We start from the raw sequence: 22,838 nt of genomic DNA on the forward strand, positions 1-22,838 counted from the left end.
CTTCTCTCCTCTCCTCTCCTCTCCTCTCCGTTAATGAGGACATACCTACTTCCTCTCCTCTCCGTTAACAAGAACAGACTTGAATCCCTCTCCTCTCCTCTCATGAGGACAGACTTATAACCTCTCCTTTCCTCTCCATTAATGTGGACAGACTTACATCCTCTCCCTTCTCTCCTCTCTTCTGTGTTAATGAGGACAGACTTACATTCTCTCCCCTCCCCTGCCCTCCTCTCCCCTCCCCTACTCTCCTCTCATCTCCTCTCCCCTCCCCTGCCCTCCTCTCCTCTCCTCTCCCCTGCCCTCCTCTCCCCTCCCCTGCCCTCCTCTAATCTCCTCTCCATTAATAAGGACAGACTTACATCCTCTCCTCTCCTCTCCTTTCTTTAATGAGGACAGACTTACACACTCTCATCTCCTCAATGTTAATGAGGACAGACTTACATCCTCTCCTCTCTCCTCCTCTCCCCTCCCCTCCTCTCCTCCTCTCCTCTCCCCAACGCTCCCCTTCTCTCCTCTCCCATCCTCTCCTCTCCATTGATAAGGACATACTTACATCCTCTCCTCTCTATTTCTTTCCATTAATGAGGACAGACTTAAACATTCTCCTCTATGTTAATGAAGGGAGATTACATCCTCTTCTCTCTACTAATGAGGACAGACTTATATCCTCTCCTTTCCTCTCCATTAATGAGGACAGACTTACATCCTCTCCCTTCTCTCCTCTCTTCTCTGTTAATGAGGACAGACTTACATTCTCTTCTCTGCTCTCTCATCCCCTCCTCTCCCCTCCCCTGCCCTCCTCTCATCTCCTCTCCTCTCCATTAATAAGGACAGACTTACATCCTCTCCTCTCCTTTCCATTAATGAGGACAGACTTACACACTCTCCTCTCCTCAATGTTAATGAAGGCAGACTTACATCCTCTCTTCTCCCCTCTCCCCTTCCCTCCCCAAATAGCTAACTATAAAACAAAACATCTCTTCCTACCTTTCCATCAAATGAACACTGAGGCTCATTGGATTGCAACCTTACAAAGAATTCCATTACATCTCATTTACCTATGACACATTGATTTCCACCTTCCAATATCTGACAAAATATTTCTGCTTTGGAAATTAATCATACATCCATAACTCAGTGGGCTATTTATTAGGAACTTTGTGACAGAACGTGTGCATTGTGCTGGCCCTATATTTATGAATAATTATTGCTTTAAAATGCAGAATGTGTTATGATGAAAGGACAGCTGATTTTTATCGACACTAGGGTTACCACATGGAATAAACAAACAACTTGGCTGCACTCCATTGACATCAGACTTCACAAACATTTATTATTCTAGGACTAGAAGGATTCACCCAGACTGAGCCATGTGCTGTACATAGCCTGGGCAGAGAGCAGGGTTGTGGGAGAAGCTCAGCAGTGCAAGAGGTCTGCGTTATGGACGTTTTTCCCTGGACGCAAACTGCCCTAAACATCCATACTGCTAGGGGCACAATCCAACACCATCTAGATGAAGCAGCTGTCAGACTCTCATAGGGTTTGACAGGCTGCCTGCAGTGGGGCTGGATGGTGCACACGTGCCATTTGCCTGCAGCTAAATGCCAGAGCCCCATGCATCTGGGCTAAACACACAGTGTGCATGGGGCCTAACTCACAGCGGGGCTGGTTATCACTTTGGTGGTAGAGCTTGGCTGATTACACTGGGAAACCTCTCTCCCCCGGTGTAATCTACAAGGCTGGGCTATCAGTTTGACAGCCTGCTCTTAAGAGTGCTGAAGGCAGCAGGCTTGTGCAGAAGCTCCTTCCATGACTAAGCCCCTTCCCCACCACATTGTCTTGGTCCTGTCCATGCTCCCTCTAGCTACTAGCATCTGAATACAGATGCAGCACTAAATGTGGTCTCTGTCCAGTGATATTCAGACAATGATGGGGAGGGACATTACCTGAATACAGACCTTGTCCTTTGACAGAGAACATGTGATAGCCATGGCTGTGTTCATGTTTGACAGGTGGAGGAAGCCTAGAGCTGCAAACACAAAAGCATTATATGGGGTGCGTTTAGCTGCTTAGGTAAAAGAAAAACCACAATTGTGCTTGCTTGCCCCTTTCTTAAATACACATGTTTAAACTTGGAACATTTCTAAATTCTTACACTAAACGTTGCCAAATGTGATAATAATTCCACAAGATGTTATAGATCAGCATTGAACTGGGAATTCTCAGAGAAGCAACTTCTGGCTTAGAGTAGCAAAATGTTGTCAAACTCCTATGTTTCTGATTTTCCCCAAATCATTATCAAGATAACATTATTTCCTTGCCACGGAGGATGTACACAGTCTGATACTTGCAGGAAATGCAGCCAGTCTGAGAATTGCTCATATTAACACTTATTCTATAGTTAGTTGGAAAAATATCGGCTCAGGAATAGTTTTTTTTCCCCCATAGGAAGGGTATGTTCTCTTCTATTAATGAGAACAGACAGATCTCTCGCTGCCCAGTGTGTTTAGTAAGAGGTTTGCTCACAAATCACACCAATCTAATGTTGAATTCATCTTATTGGGTTCGTGGCAGCATTTTGAAATCTCTGTTTTTTGGACATTGTTCCAGCAATGCTTAGAAATACCTTCAAATGTAAGCCAGCAAGGCACATACATTAATCTAGATCATATCAAAGTGAACAGCCTTCTTGTTCCATTTTGATGGGATCCTCAGTTCACTGCCCTGCACAGATGGGGATCTTTCTATTATCAAATTCACATATTGTCACTTTTATCTATATACCACATGTTGTTCTTGTCATGGTACTGTGCACTGTTTTGTAGTGTTATTTAGGTTCTGTAGGTCAACACTGAGATCAGCTCCCTAAATGTGCTGCTGAGAACCATGTTTTTTATTTTATGCGACATTATGGCGGACACATCGGACACTTTTGACACATTTTTGGGACCAATCACATTTATACAGCGATCAATGCTATAAAATTGCATTGATTACTGTGTAAATGTGACAGGCAGTGAAGGGGTTAACCACTAGGGGGCGGGGAGGGGTTAATGTGTTTCCTAGGGAGTGATTACTAACTGAAGGGGGAGGGGACGCACTAGGGGAGGAGACCGATCAGTGTTCCTCCGTTCTGGGAACACAGATCGCTCTCCTCAGAGCTGACAGGCTGTGGATCTATGTGTTTACACACACAGATCCACATGCCGGCCCGGTTAACGGGCAATCGCGGGTGCCCGGCGGACATCGCGGCCGCCGGGCACACGCACCGGGTCCCGAGGAACGCGGCGGGCGCGCGCGCGCGCTCCCGGCGGCGCGCACGCGCCCCCTGGACGCCCGGGAATCCCAGGACGTCATATGACGTCCACCCAGGATGGGAGATCCCATCTGGGGACGTCATATGACTATGGGCGGTAGGGAAGTGGTTAAAGTGTTTATTACCCCAACATTTCTATTCCTGATATGTGGTTGCTGTACCGTGTACTTGTATGGGAAAGTATCCTGTTCTCTTTGTATTGCTTCCTATGTGTGAAATCCCTGGTGTTTCTGACAGTCCCCCTGCTTTACTATTAAAAACTGACCATACTAGGCAGGGAGAACACACCGTGGTCAGTTCTTTAGCTGTGCTGGGAACTCAGCCTGCTCTCCTCCAATGATCAGACTTGTCCTCACCCCCCCCCCCACACACACACAGTCTTTCACTGGGAAGCTCCGTGTGCTGCTGCTTCTCCTCCCTCCAGCTCTTATGCAGCTGAGATCAGAAGGAACAGAGGGAAGGTGATTACTTATAAAACAGGGAAAAAAAGGTATTTTACATTTTTTTAATCTATATGCAAATTTTTTGTCTTTCGTGTCTATTTTAAACTGAGTGGGTTGTTTTACAAGGTGATTGTTTACAACCACTTTAATGTGCTATGTACCACTATGTATGAAATGTACTATGAATGCACATTTATTGGCAGTACAACCTACATCTTTATAAATATTTCCTTAAAGTGGTTGTAAAGGCTGAAGTTTTTTACCTCCATGCATTTTAGACATGAAAGTGAAGAACCTTCTCTGTGCAGCAGCCCCCCTAATACATAAGCCCCATCTCAATCTAGTGATGTGCATGAGAGCCTCGGCTCTCCTGGGACTCTCCCCTCTCATTGGCTGAGACAACTGCTGCTGCTCTCAATTACAGCCAGTGAGCCAATGAGGAGAGAGAGGGGATGGGGCCAAGCCACAGCTCTGTGTGTGAATGGACAAACAGAGTCGCAGCTCTTGAGCGAGCCTGCTCGAGTGCCTCCATTGCAAGCTGCTTACTCAGGGGGCACTTGACAGGAGGGAGGGGCAAGGAGTGCTGGCGGGGGACCTGGGAAAAGAAGGATCGGGGCTGCTGTGTGCCATATCACTGCACAGAGCAGGTAAGTAAAAAATCAGCACACCAAAAGTTTTTGTATTATCTACCTCAAGGCTATAGTGGCAGCTGAGAAAAACCCACAATCCCAATGGGGAAATTGCATATAAGTAAAAACATCACTCACTAAAAATAAACAAAATGACATCTTAAAGTCCCAGTCCAAAAAGTATCCTTCCAAAGGATTTATAACAGTCTCCATCTTTGTTATTTTTTTAAAGAAAAAATTTGACTTCAAGATCACTTTAATTTAACTATTTAGGAGACTTTAGTATGCTTGTCTAGTAAGTATGTGCAGAGAATTCTTTAGGCCTTATGGTTAAAAAGAAAATGTTGCACTAAATGCCCAACTCTGGGAATTACAATATATCTACACTTTCAGTGCCCCCATACCCAGCCCCCACCCTCGCACTGAAAGGGTTGCCTGCTTGTTAACTCTAATGCCCCGTACACACGGTCAGATTTTCCGACGGAAAATGTGTGATAGGGCCTTGTTGTCGGAAATTCCGACCATGTGTAGGCTCCATCACACATTTTCCATCGGATTTTCTGACACGCAAAGTTTGAGAGCAGGCTATAAAATTTTCCGACAACAAAATCCGTTGTCGGAATTTCCGATCGTGTGTACACAAATCCGACGCACAAAGTGCCACGTATGCTCAGAATAAATAAAGAGATGAAAGCTATTGGCTACTGCCCCGTTTAGAGTCCCGACATACGTGTTTTACGTCACCGCGTTCAGAACGATCGGATTTTCTGACAACTTTGTGTGAACGTGTGTATGCAAGACAAGTTTGAGCCAACATCCGTCGGAAAAAATCCTAGGGTTTTGTTGTCGGAATGTCCGAACAATGTCCGACCGTGTGTACGGGGCATAAGAGATGAGGAATAAGATGTAATACTTAGGTTATTCCTAACTGGCACTCTCCTCTGCTCTGATTTGGTGGCAGTTCTTTGCTATCCTTACATAAAATGCAAGTCTGTTAGCCCTGCACTGTACTTAATGTCATTGTGTGACTGCGACCTGGAGTATCTTCTGCATTAAACCGGCCACACAGATAAACAGAGCCTCCTGGAGTGAGGTAAGTATTACATCTTATTCCTCATCCTCTAGCATTAACAAGCATTTAACCCTTGCAGAGTGGAGGTAGTTCTTTTGTAATTCTCTGAGTTGGGCTAGAAGCATGCACACAAAACACTTTATGTTGCACCCTATTGCATACAAAAACATTTACTGCGTTACACACCACATCACACAGGATAATACACATTGAAACATACACCTTCATACACAAAAAATCATGCACTGCAGTACACACTACACAATACACCACTGCTCATATGCACTAGATGAGAGTCACACTACATAGTAAAATCATCCTATTGCTTTATTCCATGAAAAAAAGAGAACAAAACACAACTACAAACATAGGGGGAGATTTGCTGCACCTGAGAATCTGGTGCAGATTTCATAGTAACCAATCAGCTTCTAAATTCAGCTTGTTCAATGAAGCATTGAATATAACACCTAGTAGCTGATTGGTACTAGGCACATCTGTGCTAGATTCTCTGTGCTCCAGTTTTAGTAAATTGCCCCCATAGTTTCTCCACCCGACAAACCACACTCTCCAGACGTGTTTCACCCACCACAGGCTTGCTAACAGGGATACAGCAGTTGTTCCTACTCTATCCCTGTGACCAAGCCCATTGTGGGTGAAATGCATATGGGGTGTGTGGTGTCAGGTGGAGACACTATGGGGTTGAGCAAATAGATGGGGAACCTTGCAAAGTACAGTTGCAGACTGCAAGTACATTTTCTCCAGAGCTTAGTAAATGAGATGACTGTTCACTTTGCAAAGAAGACCCAGTCACATTCAAGGAAAATAAAATCATGGTTGCACATGATTGGATGATGGAAGTCAGCAGAGCTTCTGCTCATTTACTAAGCTCTGGAGCAGCTGCACCTGTAAAGTGCAACTGGACTTTGCAAAGTACACAGTCTATTTTCCTTTAGTAAATCAACCCCTCTGTATGTATGTATGCAGCCATCTCGTTTTTTATAGAATAAAATAATAAGCTGATTTTACTATGACATGCAAATCTCATCTACTGCATATTTCCTGTTTGAGCACAGATGGCTCATTAGATTTAGTACACTAATAGCCCATGAATGATGAGTGGAAGAGGTTTGAAGTGGTGCTACACATTGTTGGTACAGCACAGTTCATACTGCACCATACACTTTAATACAAGCTGAAACATACACCCCAATACATACAGCACCAAGCAACCTAGTGTATGTAGGACTATGCAACTCAATACATACAGCACAGTGCACCCAACACATACACATGTTATGTAATATCCACCTCATAGCCATTATGTGGGTCACCAGGCAGCAATAATAATCCCTAGCTCAGCAGCCTTAACTGTCCCTGCCTCCCAACTTAGTCTAAATCACTTTATACCCATTTATTGTCTTCATTCTGCAGTGCTACCTGGAGCCATCTTGCACCTTTAGAAACAAGTCAGCAATGGTAACTCCCATGTTTCAATTGCCACAAGTTTACTTTAGCCCTGGCAGTACATGCACTACTACGACAAGTGCGACAAAAAGTGCTGTATTTCCTGTCTAGATTAGTAAAAGTACAAACAGAGAATAATTTATATTTGAAGCGGTCTTCAGCTTTTCACTTAAATACAGCCCAGTGCCCACATAGAGTAAAGGATTGCAGTTGACCCCTCCATGAAAGTTATAAGATTATTAGACCTGGTTAGTAGCCTATACATGTTGATATTCTTGTATGCCAATCACCAGCACTGCACTGATAAGTTTAGTCTGCCAAAGTGTAAATAGGGGAAACCGCATCAGTCTAACCTTAGAAGGTGGACAGGTGCTTTTCAATTTGTAGAAGAACCAGCAGCTGGGGTTACTTTGTTGCTGAAAGTGGAAATGCATACATCCGAAACCGGTCCTTTTTCTATTCTAATCACAAAATACATATCTCCGTGATAGGTTTAAGTATAACTAAAGACAAAACTTTTTATCAGTTTTGGACAGAATGTAGATGGAGTAGAACCCCGGTTAGTTTTTATCGCTGACTATGTCCCCGTTGGGGAGATTCACATCTCTATTTGTCCTGTTTACCATTATCATTGAAAGTGAAGGTGAAAGAATATCACAAATTTTGGGTTGGCCTCAGAAAAGTAATAGAGGAGAAATCTTCCAACGAGGTCACTAGTTCTGGTGACCTGGGGGTCCCCAAGGAATTCCCTTAGTTTGGAGGGACTTCCTCTCACTTCCCGTTTGGCTATGGGACAGGAAGTGAAGGGAAATCTCTGCAATGGGACATAGATGGTGAAAAAAAAAAAAAAAACATGACAGGGGTTATAACGCCAGCTGTTCTACTTTAAATATGACAGCTGGCATCTTTCAGAAACTGCAGCACATTGCACACTAACCACCAGCATGTAATGAATCTGAGCCGAATGAGGACTCGAGAAAATGTTGCTGTTTGCATCAATAATGGAGATGCCTATGAATAGTAAAACATGAGGCTGCCTTATGCCACAAGGTGAACCAATCTCCCAGCTTTAAATTACATCGAACATTTCCACATGACAACCGGTGACTTTTCAAAGTGACGCGTGTCTAATTGAATAAACGAAGTGGTTAGTTGTAATGACAAGGTGGATGAGCTGGTGAAATGTGTTTTCAGGGAGGAGTGCAGACAGTGACAGGTGTTTGTGCGGGCACTCTGATACACGGCCATAAATATTCCTCTTCTTGTCTTCCCCTTCCGCCACACGAGAGGAGAAAGCTGAAGGACCTATTTCTCAAGCTAATGACAGGATAAATCATGCGCTATAATGCCGATAGCCGACTTGGAGGATTTCTCTGATGAAAATTATACAGTGTCTCATTTGCAAGGAAAAAAAAAAATCCGTTTCCCAGTGATTGTTGCAAATGATGTAATCACACAAGCAACACGGGGGATTTTTTTTCTATTACCGATTCTTAATCAGGACAGCATTGTAATAGTACATTGTTTAGGAGACATTACTCCTCATTTACATGTCCCTGTGCCCCTCTTCTTTCAAAGTTTAGCCACTTGCTTCTATCTGTATTTCATGTTGGCAGCTTCAAGCATTTTTCAACAACAAAAAAAAAAAAGCTTTCTATTTATATAGAGGAGTTTTTAAAGAGCTTTGAAGAACATTGCTCTCAAGCTCCTTTTGTAATATATATATTTTTATATATAACAAAGCTGATCTGTTAAACGACAACCCAGGGAAAACAGTGTAACCATTAGCTTGTAGTTCTGCCTCTGAAACTTGCATCCACAATCAATAAAACATGTTTAGGTACAGCGTGCAAACTGACATGTGGTTTACATAGATTATGGCAAATAAAGATTTATTGTGACACATCCATATAGAAAATAATAGCTGACCATTTTATTCATGGGCTGAGATGTATTCATTGATCTGCACACAATACAAGACACTGGTAATAGATAGGCATGTCCACATTTTCGCATTTTTGTAAGTAAGAAAAATTTCCCATCAGGCATACGCTGTGCTTGTTAATTTCCATCAGGCTCATTAGAATTGTGCCAGCTCAGCACGGAATATGTAAAATAACGGTGATTTTCTTTCCATCACTATTAGCTTTTTGTGTTGCTGCTCGCCACTATTGGTAATCACTTTGTTTGCCATTCTTTAGTGTCTTTGTTTATTGCATGTTAATGCAGACCCAATCCCTACTGTGCTCAAACTTATATGCTATGGACATTGAGAGTTCGAAATAGAATTATTCATGAATGGTGCCCATTGACACTGAAATTCACATTGCTCATTTCGGCCTATTTGATAACAAAGTAACAATTGAACAGACTTGATGTGACCACTTAGAAATTATATTTACCTCATTAATTACCTTTAATTATTATATCAACAAAAGAATGACAGATTCTGGTTATTGCATGTGACAGACTCTATATACAGTGCACAATTAACTCCTTTTCACTGTATAAGGAGTCCTGGCAGCGTATTGTCAGTCTTTTGCTATAAATATAGCAGGTCACGTTAGTAGCTGTCATTGTTTAATTTATTATTCGTTGGGTGCATACTAAAAAACCTTCAGGGCCAATTTACAGCAAAACATGTTACATACATTTATACACTGAGGTGTCATTCATTCTGAATAGCATCCTAATGCACTAAACCAATGCCATGTGTTGCAATGCCCCCGCAACTTAAGGCAATGAACCCTAGTACATTGAGTCAAAAATGCTCTGGCATGTCTGCTTTTTGGGACATTTTGGTGCATCAGAAGCCCATTGATTTCAATGGGCTTCCTTAACGCAGCACATTTTAATGTGTGACATAAAGCGCAGTGTATTAGGTCACCACATGCATGCAAATGGGCCCTTGTATGTATACTGCTTTGAAGGGGATAGGATTATCATAATTTAATAGGCTTTATGCATAGGCAAGGGGTCCCCATTAAAAAAAAAAAAATGTTTGGATGCTTCTGGCCAGGTAGGTTTTAGTATTTTATGCAGTTAAAGATAACCTTAAACCTTTTTAATGTTTTAGCTATACATGTGATAAAGAACTTTTTCATGTATGATAAGAACTTAGACCCACAATAGACCTTCTAACCAGAATCTGGATTATTCTAGTGATGGACCTCAGAGTATTTTTTTTTTTTTTTTTACTTATGACCTGAAAGGGGTACTTTTTAGGTCTTCTTTACGCCAAAGTCTAATGCAGGCTGAATTCCAGACCTGATTTAAAGCAAAGTTGAACAATTGATCAAAAAAGTGAAATAGCAGAATTAATTTGATCAATGTAGGTTACAAAATGAATAATAAGAGCTTTTTTTTCACTTTGATCCAGTTTTATAAATACAATCTGCTGACCAAACTAATAACATAGTAGAAAGGAATAGATAAAGAAAGCATATTTAAACTTGGTAATGTACTGCAAGAAGCAATAATGATGTGTAAAGAACCATAACCAAAAACAACGAATCACTTTTTAGGTCATCGCAATAAGACAAATAGGTGATTTTGCCCAGTTGCAATAGGTTACTACATGTTGTACCAACAATTCGATCTTTGGAAGTTCAAACAGTTTGTTGAAAAGTTACGCTAGCTTTGTAATTTCTATGGTGTATGTTATGCCATATCTATTTATAGGAAAACACTACAACTGAATCATCTTTGTTTAACTCTTTTTCTAAAGGCTACAGAGACAGGGCATGGTGAACAGTGCCTATGAGACATTAAAGTGGATATATGATTCAAAGATCAATGTTAGAATCTTTCCTGCTGAAATAGAATTATGCTCTAAGGTGTATTACAAAAAGGAACATTTCTATTCCCAACTTTAAGACTTGTTATGATTTCTGATATTTGTTGTAATTAAGATGTGTATTGATTGTGAAACAGTAGCGTGGAAGGAAAATTATAGCTGGTATATGACATTGCTATGTATTGTAGAGTTCCTGAGATCAATAACCTGCCACAGATCACCTTCACATCATAATGAGAGGATAAATAAATGGAAAGGCATGTATGGATTGAGCCAAGAAAAAGGTGTTGAAAACACCCTAATTAGTTAGAACATTTCAAAGTTTGAATCTCCATAAAAAAGAAGAAGAAAAATGTCTTTTTATCTTACTAGCCATTTTTGTATTTCTTTTAAATAAATCTTAAAATGAATACTGGATATACCATACCTTGCACAGTTTCAGATTTGTGCTCAAGAAGGAAGATTGCTAATTAGAGACAGAACACTTAACCAGTTCAGGCCTAGAGCCATTTCTTTCCCTTAAAATTTTACTTTATGCCTGCCTAGGATGGTACGAAGCAGTTTCCCGAACAGGTGGATCTCAAGGCTGTGTTTGACTTTAGGCCCACATTGTGCCCCAGGGTGTTTATGTGTGTGTGTAATAAATATGTATACGTGCATATGTGTGTATGTATGTGATATATATATATATATATATATATATATATATATATAAAAACACTGTGTGTGTGTGTATACAGTATCTCACAAAAGTGAATACACCCCTCACATTTTTATAAATATTTTATTATATCTTTTTATGTGACAACACCAAAGAAATGACACTTTGCTACAATGTAAAGTAGTGAGTGTGTACATCTTGTATAAGACCCCTTTCACACTGAGGTGGGTTTCAGGCATTTTAGCACTAGAAATAGCGCCTGAAAACTGCCTCCCATTCATTTAAGTGTGACTTGTGTGAAAAGTCCTGCAAGCAGCATCTTTGGGGCGGTTTGGGAGCGCTTCAGGGTTGTCACATGAAAAGATATAATAAAATATTTACAAACATTTGAGGGGTGTACTCACTTTTGTGAGATACTGTATATATGTATGTATGTGTGTGTGTGTATATATATATATATATATATATATATATGTGTATAAAATGTGTGTGTGTCTTGCAGTTTTTTCATAAAACCACATGCATAACTATTATAACCTCACACATTTAGCCCCACATTTAATCGACTAAGACTTTTGACTATGAGGTGTGATTTTTTTTTTGTAGTATAGCAGAATAGTAAAATTCAAAGTCAAAGTTCCCCTTTAGTGTAATTTGTATAATAGTGCAAATTTGTAATCACAAAATTTGCAATGAAATAGAATATACTTCTGCGAGTGTTTGATGCTAACACAGAAAGCATACAAATCATCCAGACCATACAGGGGGCTGGGAGAGTAATGGGCATATAATGATAATGGTTATTTTTCATAATGGTAATGGTTATTTTTTTTATTTTAATTTAGAATTCTAAAAACGCATTTTATTATCTTTTTAAAACTTTTTTTCTCTCTTTATGGGAGACTAGGTCAGACCAGGTGGAACCTAATCCAATGGGTGTGAGTGTCTGACTTCAAGAACGTGCAAGTCAGTGACATGGAACATTTATGTAGCCACTGTAGTCTGAAATACCTGAACTCCCATTCTATATGCTTGTATCAGGTGAATCCATTAGTGGTTAATGACCTCATTATCAAGTTAACAGCCATGCAGCCAGTACTTGTGGAGATATGTCAGCAATTGACACAATAAGAGAGTTAGGGTCAGCACTCTGAGCTAGTCAACTGTAATATTTTGCAGCATTGGAACACTTGGTCAGAAGGGGAGAACAGAGCATTAACCTCACCAGCTGCTCATTTTAAAATATAAAATTTTTATTTTTTGGGGGTTTTTTGTTTAAAAATAAGAAACATGGTATACTTACCTGCTCTGTGCAAAGAGCAGCCCAGATCCTCCTTTTCTCGGGTCTCTCGCCAGCGCTCCTGGCCCCTTCCTCCTGATGAGTGCCCCCACAGCAAGCAGCTTGCTATGGGGGCACCCGAGCCAAGTCGCTGATGTGTGTGTCCATTCAGGCATTGATCCACAACCCTCTCTCTCTCCTCATTGGTTTACTTCGATTGACGGAAGTGGTGACAATTAGGGAGAGTTCCAGACAGCTGAGGCTCTCGTGCACATTGCTGGATTGAGATGGGGCTCAGGTAAGTATTAGGGGGGGCCGCTGCACAAAGAACGGTTTTTATCCTAATGCATATAATAAGTTAGGATAAAGAAAACCTTCTGCCTTTAGAACCACTTTAATTCCATTCACAGGCCATTACTTAAATGCTGTAAAGAAAAATTAAATCACTCACTGATCTAAATATACTTTCTGGCAGATGTGTCTGGGTCACAAACCTGGCTGAACACACATTTACCTATTTATTTCAGATTTATATAAAGTTGTCATCAGAGAGTTCAGCTCTAAGACCCAGGTAATGTTATTTGCACTTGGACTCTCCTATGCAGATGATGAGTGAGTGTTCCACTGTACACTTGAAGTAGGAAAAGTAATAGTGGGTTCAGTCCAGTGATTACATGACTTTCTTTAGATAGAACCAATATGTTATTTTGAATATTCATAGATTCAAAAACATTATCAGAAACTGTGTGGGTGCACAAAGTACATCTACATTATATAATGTGTTAAACCATGCTACTTTTCATCGGTAAAGTGCTTCTTTCATATGGATGATTTAAGTACTTTAAATATAAAAGGGTATCATTATAGTTTTCTGCAGATTGATATTCTCTTTAAAATACCTGGGTTAAAGCACACGTTATTGGTATACATACATTTAAACAGGCAACTTATGATTATCACATGCTGTCAGAAAGCCGTGTGGACCTTTTTTGCCATTTTTAATAGTCGGTATTGAGAAAAAAAGCTTTTTTGCATTGTGCAAAAATATTTCCTACACAGTAAATTAGTCATGCACCAATATCATTTAGACCTTTGTGTAGGGCACTTTCCTTGGGCTCCAGCGACCAGTGGTGCTTTATTGACTAGAAACATTAAAGTCTAAGCACATTAAGGACAATTTTTTTTCTTATAAATCTCTTTATAAATGCAATTTAGCAGCCTGTCTTTGCACTGCTCCTTAAAGCAGACCTAGACGAAGAAAAGTTTATCCCTCAAACCGTTTATAAAAAGTCAGTTGTGAATAATAATGCACTTACAATAGGCATTCTGCAGCTGCTCTATTACTCAGGATCACTTTTCCATCCATTGCATAGTATGCCTATCAAACTTCTGATAGGTTTCTGTAATTCTAGAAGGCTGGGTATGCCTGGTCTCTATTTCACGTACAGAGGAAATATATAGTAAAGTTACATGTATGTGAAAAAATATGGTAAAGATCCATTTTTTAAGATTACTTTGATAATAAACCTTTCAAACTTTAGATTTTAAGATAAGTGGAGGACCACTTTAATGGTGAGGGGCACAGGTGAAGGAGCAGTTTGAGTCCCAAACTTTTGTTAATTGTTTTTGATTTTTCCATGTCTAAGTACCTCTTGTCATCTTGCTTTAAATACATCCACTACTTTTCAGCACAGTGTGAAAGTGCAAGAAAAATGCATGGAAAAAGGACACAGGCTTTGCATGTGTGCAGAGTACAGGGCTCCAGAGTATTAATTTTCAGCAATAAACTGTTATTACAGCTTTCTCCGGAATTTGGTATTCCCAGAGTGGGCTCTGTAGTTTGAAGATATCGAAGAGCCTGGGGGGGGGGGGGATTTCCAACCCAGTGTCCAGGTTTTGTTGAAGAACAGCAGGGTGGGTGTGCAGTTGCACACAGCCTTTATAATGAAGGACTGAGAATAGTTCAAGGCTCTCATTTTGGAGACAGGGCTCCACCCGAGAGTCAGGAAGTATTGCTGTGTCCTGATAGGAGGGACCTGTTCAGGAGAAAGGTGTGAGCCAGTATCCCTTTGTGCTGCTGTTGTGTGCGTTAAATAGGAGCTGTGTGCATTAATGTAAGTGCGGATTGTTTCACAAGTGTAAGGTGAAATATCACGGAGACTGAAGAGTTGTTTTTATCATCACGCACTTTCTTCACAACCTATTGACTTTTCTTTGTTGAAATTATGCAGGAATTGCACATTTAATTGGACTGAGCATATTAAGTTAACAGATTTTTTAACATATTGGATTTATTATGAATTATACTCTTTAAATTGGCACTATAATAATTTTTTAACACCATTCTCATATATATATATATATATATATATACTGTAAGTAATAGCAAGCGTTGTCTAATAAATACATTGATTTACATTAAAGTAAATCTGTGTGCATTGAAGAACCCATGGTCTGGGTGACCAGTGTAAAGAGCAGAGGTAGTGCTGAAGGAGAAGCAGATGGCGTCAAAATAGTTACCACATTATCTTTCAGTTCCTCCCTTCCTTTCCCTGGTTCTTATATTGTAGTCCAGATTTCCAGTTATGTCATTATCTAATCAGAATGATACTCTCCCTCAAAATGATCTTAAAGAATTCAAATGTTGACGTTGCTGCATTATGTTAATTTTTCATGCGGGTATGTTGGTGATAATATTAAAGAATATAGATATACTGTAACTTATCTTGTTTTTGTTTTATTTGTAGGTATCCTTTACAAAGGGAATGGTGAAAACCAGTTTATATCTCAACAGCCTCCTGTTATTAGCAGCATCATGGGAAATGGCAGAAGACGCAGCATTTCATGTCCTAGTTGCAATGGCCAGGCAGATGGCAACAAACTACTTGCCCCTGTGGCCTTGGCTTGTGGAATAGATGGAAGTCTGTACGTGGGAGATTTTAACTTCATCCGTCGAATATTTCCATCAGGGAATGTAACCAGTGTACTGGAACTTAGGTATGTTGTCCTTTGACTGTAAAATTAAATCATTTTTTTATTGTTTATTTGTCTTTTTTAAATGATAGTGTTTTATTATAATATTCAGAGATTTAGTGTTTGATGTTGGCTAAGTATAAAGTAAAGGGTTTTCTACTTTCATTTAAAAATAGATCCCTGATTCAGCCATTCCCATGTAGCAGTTTGAATGATACCCTTATATTGCTGCAATAGAACCTAAATAAACTGATCTGAACTTCAGGTTAAATCTGGTATATATAGATGCTAGAAATGAAAGGGATTTGTAGATGTAGAAATCTGAATAACAGGTCTAAATTTTGTAAAAAAAAAACTTTAACAATTTCTATGAACATCTGACACAAATAAAAAGTAAAAATAAATCATATCTAAAATATTTAAATGAATTGTTCTCTGATTTGCTAATTTTTTTAATCAAAATTATTTCTGGATAATGATCGGTGCATTTTTTCTTTAATTTCTGCTGCCTAGGAGGTAAATACATGTGCTTTCCCACATTGAAATGACATACTCTGACCTTTGATTGTTTATTGTAAGAGGATTTCTCATACTCAAAACATAATACTTATTTTGGCTATAGATGGGCTGATTTTTCTGATGATACAATAATGATTCTAGCACCTTAAGACAAAAATTGTGAATGATTTATAAACAGGTAGTGAAAGTTATTTTCTAGTGTGCTAAAAAAATTTCTGACGTAAATAAAGCTTTCACTGTAAAGGAAATCTGGGAATTACTATTTTTGACAACTTTGTGTAGAAACATGGAGAGGTCCCTCTTTCCCTTGCAGATCCCATCAGGGCCTGGCTTTAAGCACGCTATGCACAATTTTAGAAGGTCCCCTACCACCACACAAAAAAACAGTACAGGTAGGTAAACTGAGAGGTATTAAAAGTCAGGATGTGTTAAACAATGAACACTAGGTAAAAAGCAATAAAGCTGTTACTAAATTGAGTATTAAATAAAATCAGAGAACTGAGGACCTGAACTGTGATCCCCTGGACCTTCCTTGAGATTTGCTTCTGGAGGAGTCCTGTCTGTATTTGCTACATGGATGTGCAGCATAGTATAAGTGAACCAGAAATAAAGGTTGCCATATTGCCAATACAAAAATTAAAATTTTGGCAGAACTATACCACTTCTGCAAGGGCTGTCATTTTACAGGAAGAGAATTACTGTAGAGTACAAGCAGAGGTGACGTGTTAGTAGAAGGGTAACATAAAGCTAATGGAGCTTTATGTAGTCAAGAGCCAAGGGTGCCATTTTGGCAAAAGTTGCTTTGCTAACAGAAGCTGTGAGTTGTAGTTTTGTCAAAGGGTTGCCAAATAAACAGAGGCCAGGGTGATGATATATTTCCAAGATGTTAGAAATCTTACGTTGCCATAAATGTGCCATGTTTCCAAAAGAGAGACACTTTTTTGGCTCCTATCCTATACCCATTAGTTGCTCTTACTTTACACCAATAAGACCCCATTGGTATCTTAGGTGCAGCCCCCCTCCCTCCTTTTCCTTATATGAAGGGATGGCACAGGGTTAAATTATATATAAGAAATATCACAGTCTACCAAGCACTGTTAACAAAGAAAGATGACGTTAATACTGCTAGCAAGCAGATTATAAGAGGGACCACTCCATATCACTACACAACACTCGGTCTGAAAAAAGAGTGTTTTTTTTCTCAGAAATCCCAATTAGCATTAGAAAAGTAGCAAGAACTGAAATTTGGGCAGAAAATTATGGGATGAAAATCATAGAATAAAAAAGAATGCAATAACTTGAAAGAAATATATTTTAGTTATATGGTGGAATATGCCAGGAAATGGCATTTTTCACTTTTGTTGTATCAGATCTGCCTCTGTATGACCAACATGTACAGCATGGAATATACTATGCTTGTCTGACTGTTGCCTGACCATCTAATATAATGATTCTTAGGACCAATGACATATTAAGTGCATTGAAATGCCTTACAGAAATAATATGCCCATGTACTTGAGAAATGTTCCATAGAATAACAATCAAAGTAACCTTACAAAGTGTTTGTTTATTTTCCTGAAACGGATGAGCTAAACCTCATGTGATGCTGTTTGGGATATAGTATGCAGAATATGTGGCATGCTCTCCACTTTTCCAACATCTCCATCTTCATACTCTTCACCTCTTATGACATTTGATTTATTATGAATCTCTTCTTTTCTTGCTTCCACCCAGAAATAAAGATTTTAGGCACAGGTAAGAATGGCAAATGTATTCTCTGATAAAAATGTCTCATTGTTGTCCAGCTTTATCTGCATAGTCTCTCAGATCACAGTTGTCACATGGAGATGGATCTTCATTTGATAGGAGCTTTTTACATGACATAGACGCAGGCACATTCTTATCTGAAAGGACCAGATATGAATATTACATTAAAACATACTGTTATTTGACCTGTGCTTTGGCTGCAAAACTGGACAGAGACAGGTGTTGTAGTATGATCAAAGGAAAGATTTTTGAATGTACAAGAGAGTGGGAAGATGAAGCTTTGTTCTACACGTGCCCCAGCTGTGCTTCTTTGTTACATAGCCCTCGTGGTCTTCTGATGAGTCAGAATTGTAATCCTAACCAGGAACTTTCTATCAAAGTCTCCCCGAGCAAAGACTGCAGTGAGTGTATGTATAGCTGTGTCACTCAACGGGGGGCAATTTATTCCCAATCTTAAAGGGAACCCTTCATATGTCTGTTCTATATTTAAGTTTAAACACAGCCTTAGGTAGTGCAGAACACTTTTGTAAAAACGGTCATTTTTCCTCCTCTAGATTTATTATTTATCACTGACGTTTTCAGCTTTTTTTCTGCTTTCAACATTTCTGCAAGAAAGGGCTTTGCTCTCATGTTGTTGGTAACTGCTGATTTTCTGGTACAGCAAGTAAAACTTAGCTAATTGCTGTGCATAGCGCTTAATATTTAAGTTAAATCTTTCCAATCCATGCATTTAATTAGTGCCTATTACTACTAAAAATAACCAAACAATTGTACAAAGGCGGCTATCTCGACGTATTGCTTCACAATGTTCTTACTAGTTTAGTTATTTAGCTGCATGGATAAGTATGGTATAATTTTGACACCAATAAATGCTTAAAAATCCTAATCAGGGAGCTGCAAAAATGTGTGTTGAGCATGTAGACAATACGCACTTAGGGACATATTTATAAAGCAGTAAATGTGACTTTCAGTATACATTTACTGCTGCTAAATCAATCAGTTATTTGTACACATTCACCATCAGTGAATGTTTGGTGAATTGACTGCTTTATTAGTACAGTATACCTCTCAAAGCATATGCAAACCTTAACAATAAACCTCTCTTATTTGCTCCATTGTAGTCTGTTAAATATACCATTGGAAGCAGTATGTTATATCAATTCTATAAGTGCAAAAAAAACACCTGTTGATCCTGGCAGAAATTCGGTGAACTCCTAACTTCCTAAAGTGAGCTAACAATGCTGCACTGAAATCTCAAACAATGTCATCAGCTTGCTTGAGTTTTCAGTGTATTGCAGAACACCTCCCCCTATATTACGGAGTTCAAGAGGGGGGAGGTGTCCTACAGTCATTAATCCCTTCCTGACCTAGCATGACAACACTGCTGCTCCACAGATACAGCAGGGTAAGAGAGAATTGTCACCCTACGACAAGAAGCGTGTCACTAGCAGGATCACTGGGTGCTAAAAAAAATCTAAACCAAAAGTGAATGCATCCATCACATCAAAGGACTAGCAAGCTGCAATATGACATTTTTCTTCTTGGATTTAGATACAAGTTAATGCTTTGTTATGCAGCAGGGTATTGTCCCCCCTTGTATTGATATATTTGTGTCCCATTGTCTTGGGGGGACTGTTTGCTGGGAAAATGACCTGCTGATTAATTCCCCCAAATTCACAAATTCATTCAACTGAGGATTCAATGTTGAATTTTGGTTCAGAGATGAAACATGTCCTAGCGGTTTACATGGCCACTGTTGTGCTTGGTCTAAGGTAGTTACATCACCTGTATGTAAGATTAAGCTGGAGACTTGCTTTTAGAATGAATTGGCTATCCCAAATGAAAACCAGGTAGGGAGATAGGAATATATTGTTTCATCCTGCTCCCTTGAATTTTATTGTCATGGCAGTAAAAATGAATGTCAGTTTGACCATAATAACGATAATAATCGAACAAATGTTCTTAATAACGTTCTAAACAAAATTCTACTAATGTATGTTGAGCTTTATACTCTTTAACCGGTTCAATACAGGGCATTTTCACCCCCTTCCTTCCCAGACCAATTTTTAGTTTTCAGCGCTGTCGCACTTTAAACGACAATTGCCGGTCGTGCGACGTTGTACCCAAACAAAATTGACGTCCTTTTTTTCCCCACAAATAGAGCTTTCTTTTGATGGTTTTTGATCACCTCTGCGGCTTTTATTTTTTGCGCTATAAACAAAAGAAGAGCGACAATTTAAAAAAAAAACACAATATTTTTTACTTTTTGCTATAATAAATATCCCAATTTAAAAAAAACAAAACAAATTTTTTCCTCAGTTTCGGCCGATAAGTATTCTTCTACATATTTTTGGTAAAAAAAATCGCAATAAGCATATATTGATTGGTTTGCGCAAAAGTTATAGCGTCTACAAAATACGGGATAGATTTATGGCATTTTTTAAAAAAAAATTTTTTTTTTTTTTTTTTTACTAGTAATAGCGGCGATCGCGATTTTTTTTCGTGACTGCGACATTATGGCGGACACATCGGACACTTTTGACACATTTTTGGGACCATTCACATTTATACAGCGATCAATGCTATAAAATTGCATTGATTACTGTGTAAATGTGACAGGCAGTGAAGGGGTTAACCACTAGGGGGACACAAGGGGTTAAATGTGTTTCCTAGGGAATGCTTCTAACTGTAGGGGGCGGGGACGTACAAGGGGAGGAGACCGATCAGTGTTCCGCTGTACTGGGAACACAGATCGCTCTCCTCTCACCTGACAGGACGTGGATCTGTGTGTTTACACACACAGATCCACAGTCCGGCCCGGTTAGCGGGCAATCGCGGGTGCCCGGCGGACATCGCACGCGCCCCCTAGACGGCCGGGAACCCAAAGCCGTCATATGACGTCCACCCAGGATGGGAGATCCCATCTGTGGATGTCATATGTACATACGCGGGTAGGGAAGTGGTTAACCTAGTGGGCCTCCTGAACATGCAGCATTTGCTGGATTGCCAGTCCAGGCCCGGAGGAATGTATAAATTCTGTAAATGTTTTAGATACGCACTGGAAAGCAGCATCTAGCATTCTCTTAATAGCTTCTGAAATTATACTGTATATAACAAATTAAGAGTTTTTATTTTTTGCGCTATAAAGAAAAAGAGCGTCAATTTTGAAAAAAAAAAAATGCATTATTTTTTACTTTTTGCTATAATAAATATCCCCCAAAAATATATAATTTTTTTTTCCTCAGTTTAGGCCGATATGTATTATTCTACATATTTTTGGTAAAAAAAATCGCAATAAGTGTATATTGATTGGTTTGCGCAAAAGTTATATATTTATTTTACTAATAATGGCGGCGATCTGCGATTTTTATCTGGACTGCAACATTATGGCGGACACATCGGACAATTTTGACACATTTTTAGGACCATTGGCATTGGTTAACATTAGGGGGCGATCAAGGGGTTAATGTGTTACCTAGTGTGTGTTCTAACTGAAGGGGGAGTGGACTGTGTAGGGGAAGAGATAGAACGCTGTTCATACTTTCTATGAACAGACGATCTGTCACTGCTCCCCTCAGAGAACCGGAAACTGTGTGTTTACACACACAGATCCTGGTTTTCCATGTGCCCCGAGCGATCGCGGGAGCCCGGCAGTGATCGTGACTGCCGGGCACTCGTATCAGCTCTGTGGGCGAGCAGGGGGCGTGCGCGCGCGCCCCTAATGGACAAAAAGGGAACCGACGCAACATGACGGCGGTTTGCGCAGCTGAGCCATGTTGCTGCAGTATAACTGCGGCGGCTGGTCTGCAAGCAGTTAAAAACAATATATTTCAGAACAATGTCTAAACTGTATGTACTGTTTACAAAGTTATATATTGTTTTGGATGGAGCAATAGGTTCCAAGAGCTATATATACTAATAAGCCTCAGGGCAACAACAATAATGGTTGCTGTATCAGTATACCTAACTTGCGGCCTGGTATATTGTGCAGAAGTCGCATAACCATATACTTTTTAACACCAAACTCAATTAGAAAGAACCAACTAAAATCCTAGTGATACAGACACCTCAAATCAAAATAAATGGAACAGTACTGGATTTCCATCATAGTGCATCTTAGAAAGAACATACCTTCTGTGAGTTGTTTTCAAGCCAGCAGAATCAAAAATGATGCTTTTTGCAATGGCACAAAAGGGAGCCAGATCAGATGAAAAATGTCTGCAACTTAATTACCTTTGCTGCTTTGATAGAAAAAAAGTACGATACACTGTATTTCTCCATTCATCTGTTGGGCTTAGCAGACTATAGATAGGGATCTGTCATTTTTCTCCCCGTTAATTTCTTACAACACATACTGCCAAATAGTGTTTCAGCAGTGAAAATCGAGAAGGGGATTTGAGTTCTCGCATAATGATTATGGCAGACTTAAATCTGCATGCTGGAGGCGGATAGAACTGTACAGAGATCGTTATCGGTTTGGCACACGGCATCCCGTGCTTAGTGAAACATTCCTGTATTTGTATTTTAGTGAGTGAATTCTGAGATGGAAAGTTAAGAACTCTATTTACATCCAGGACTTCAAAGCGCAGACAAAGTTAATTTTAAAATTCCAATTCGGCGGTGTTCTGTTTATGAGATGTTTGTGCTTCCGTTCCTGTTGAATTTAGTGTATTTTGTGTGTCTGTGGAGATGTTTTGCTATTTTTTAATTAGTATAATCAATGAATATTTTCCTTTATTAATATTAGTAATAGTCATGTGTTTGATGCTTTAAAGGACTGGTAAACCTTCAATACAAATTAACCTTTGTGTAAATTATCTTTTACACCAATATGGTACTATGTGTAAAATATTTATGTGAGACTTGGGATATGCTTCATTGAATATTTGCTTACAGATAACATGTCATTACAGAAACAT

The 22,838-nt window shown here is 39.5% G+C and overlaps 1 protein-coding gene across 12 annotated transcripts in view; it reads left to right on the forward strand.

Moving 5' to 3' along the window:
• Nucleotides 1-22,838, forward strand: part of TENM3 (teneurin transmembrane protein 3) — a 1,659,985-nt gene that overhangs the window by 1,542,474 nt on the left and 94,673 nt on the right. For 6 of the 12 annotated variants that reach the window (XM_073606803.1, XM_073606796.1, XM_073606842.1 and 3 more), the window contains 2 exons: nt 15,408-15,658; nt 17,885-17,907. In XM_073606803.1, the coding sequence (XP_073462904.1) occupies nt 15,408-15,658; nt 17,885-17,907 (274 nt within the window). The remainder of the gene's footprint in view (nt 1-15,407; nt 15,659-17,884; nt 17,908-22,838) is intronic. The other 6 variants (XM_073606789.1, XM_073606809.1, XM_073606827.1 and 3 more) reach the window with 2 other exon arrangements.

The sequence above is a fragment of the Aquarana catesbeiana genome, linkage group LG01 (genome assembly GCF_042186555.1).
Source record: "Aquarana catesbeiana isolate 2022-GZ linkage group LG01, ASM4218655v1, whole genome shotgun sequence".
In the NCBI taxonomy this organism is placed as follows: Eukaryota; Metazoa; Chordata; class Amphibia; order Anura; family Ranidae; genus Aquarana; species Aquarana catesbeiana.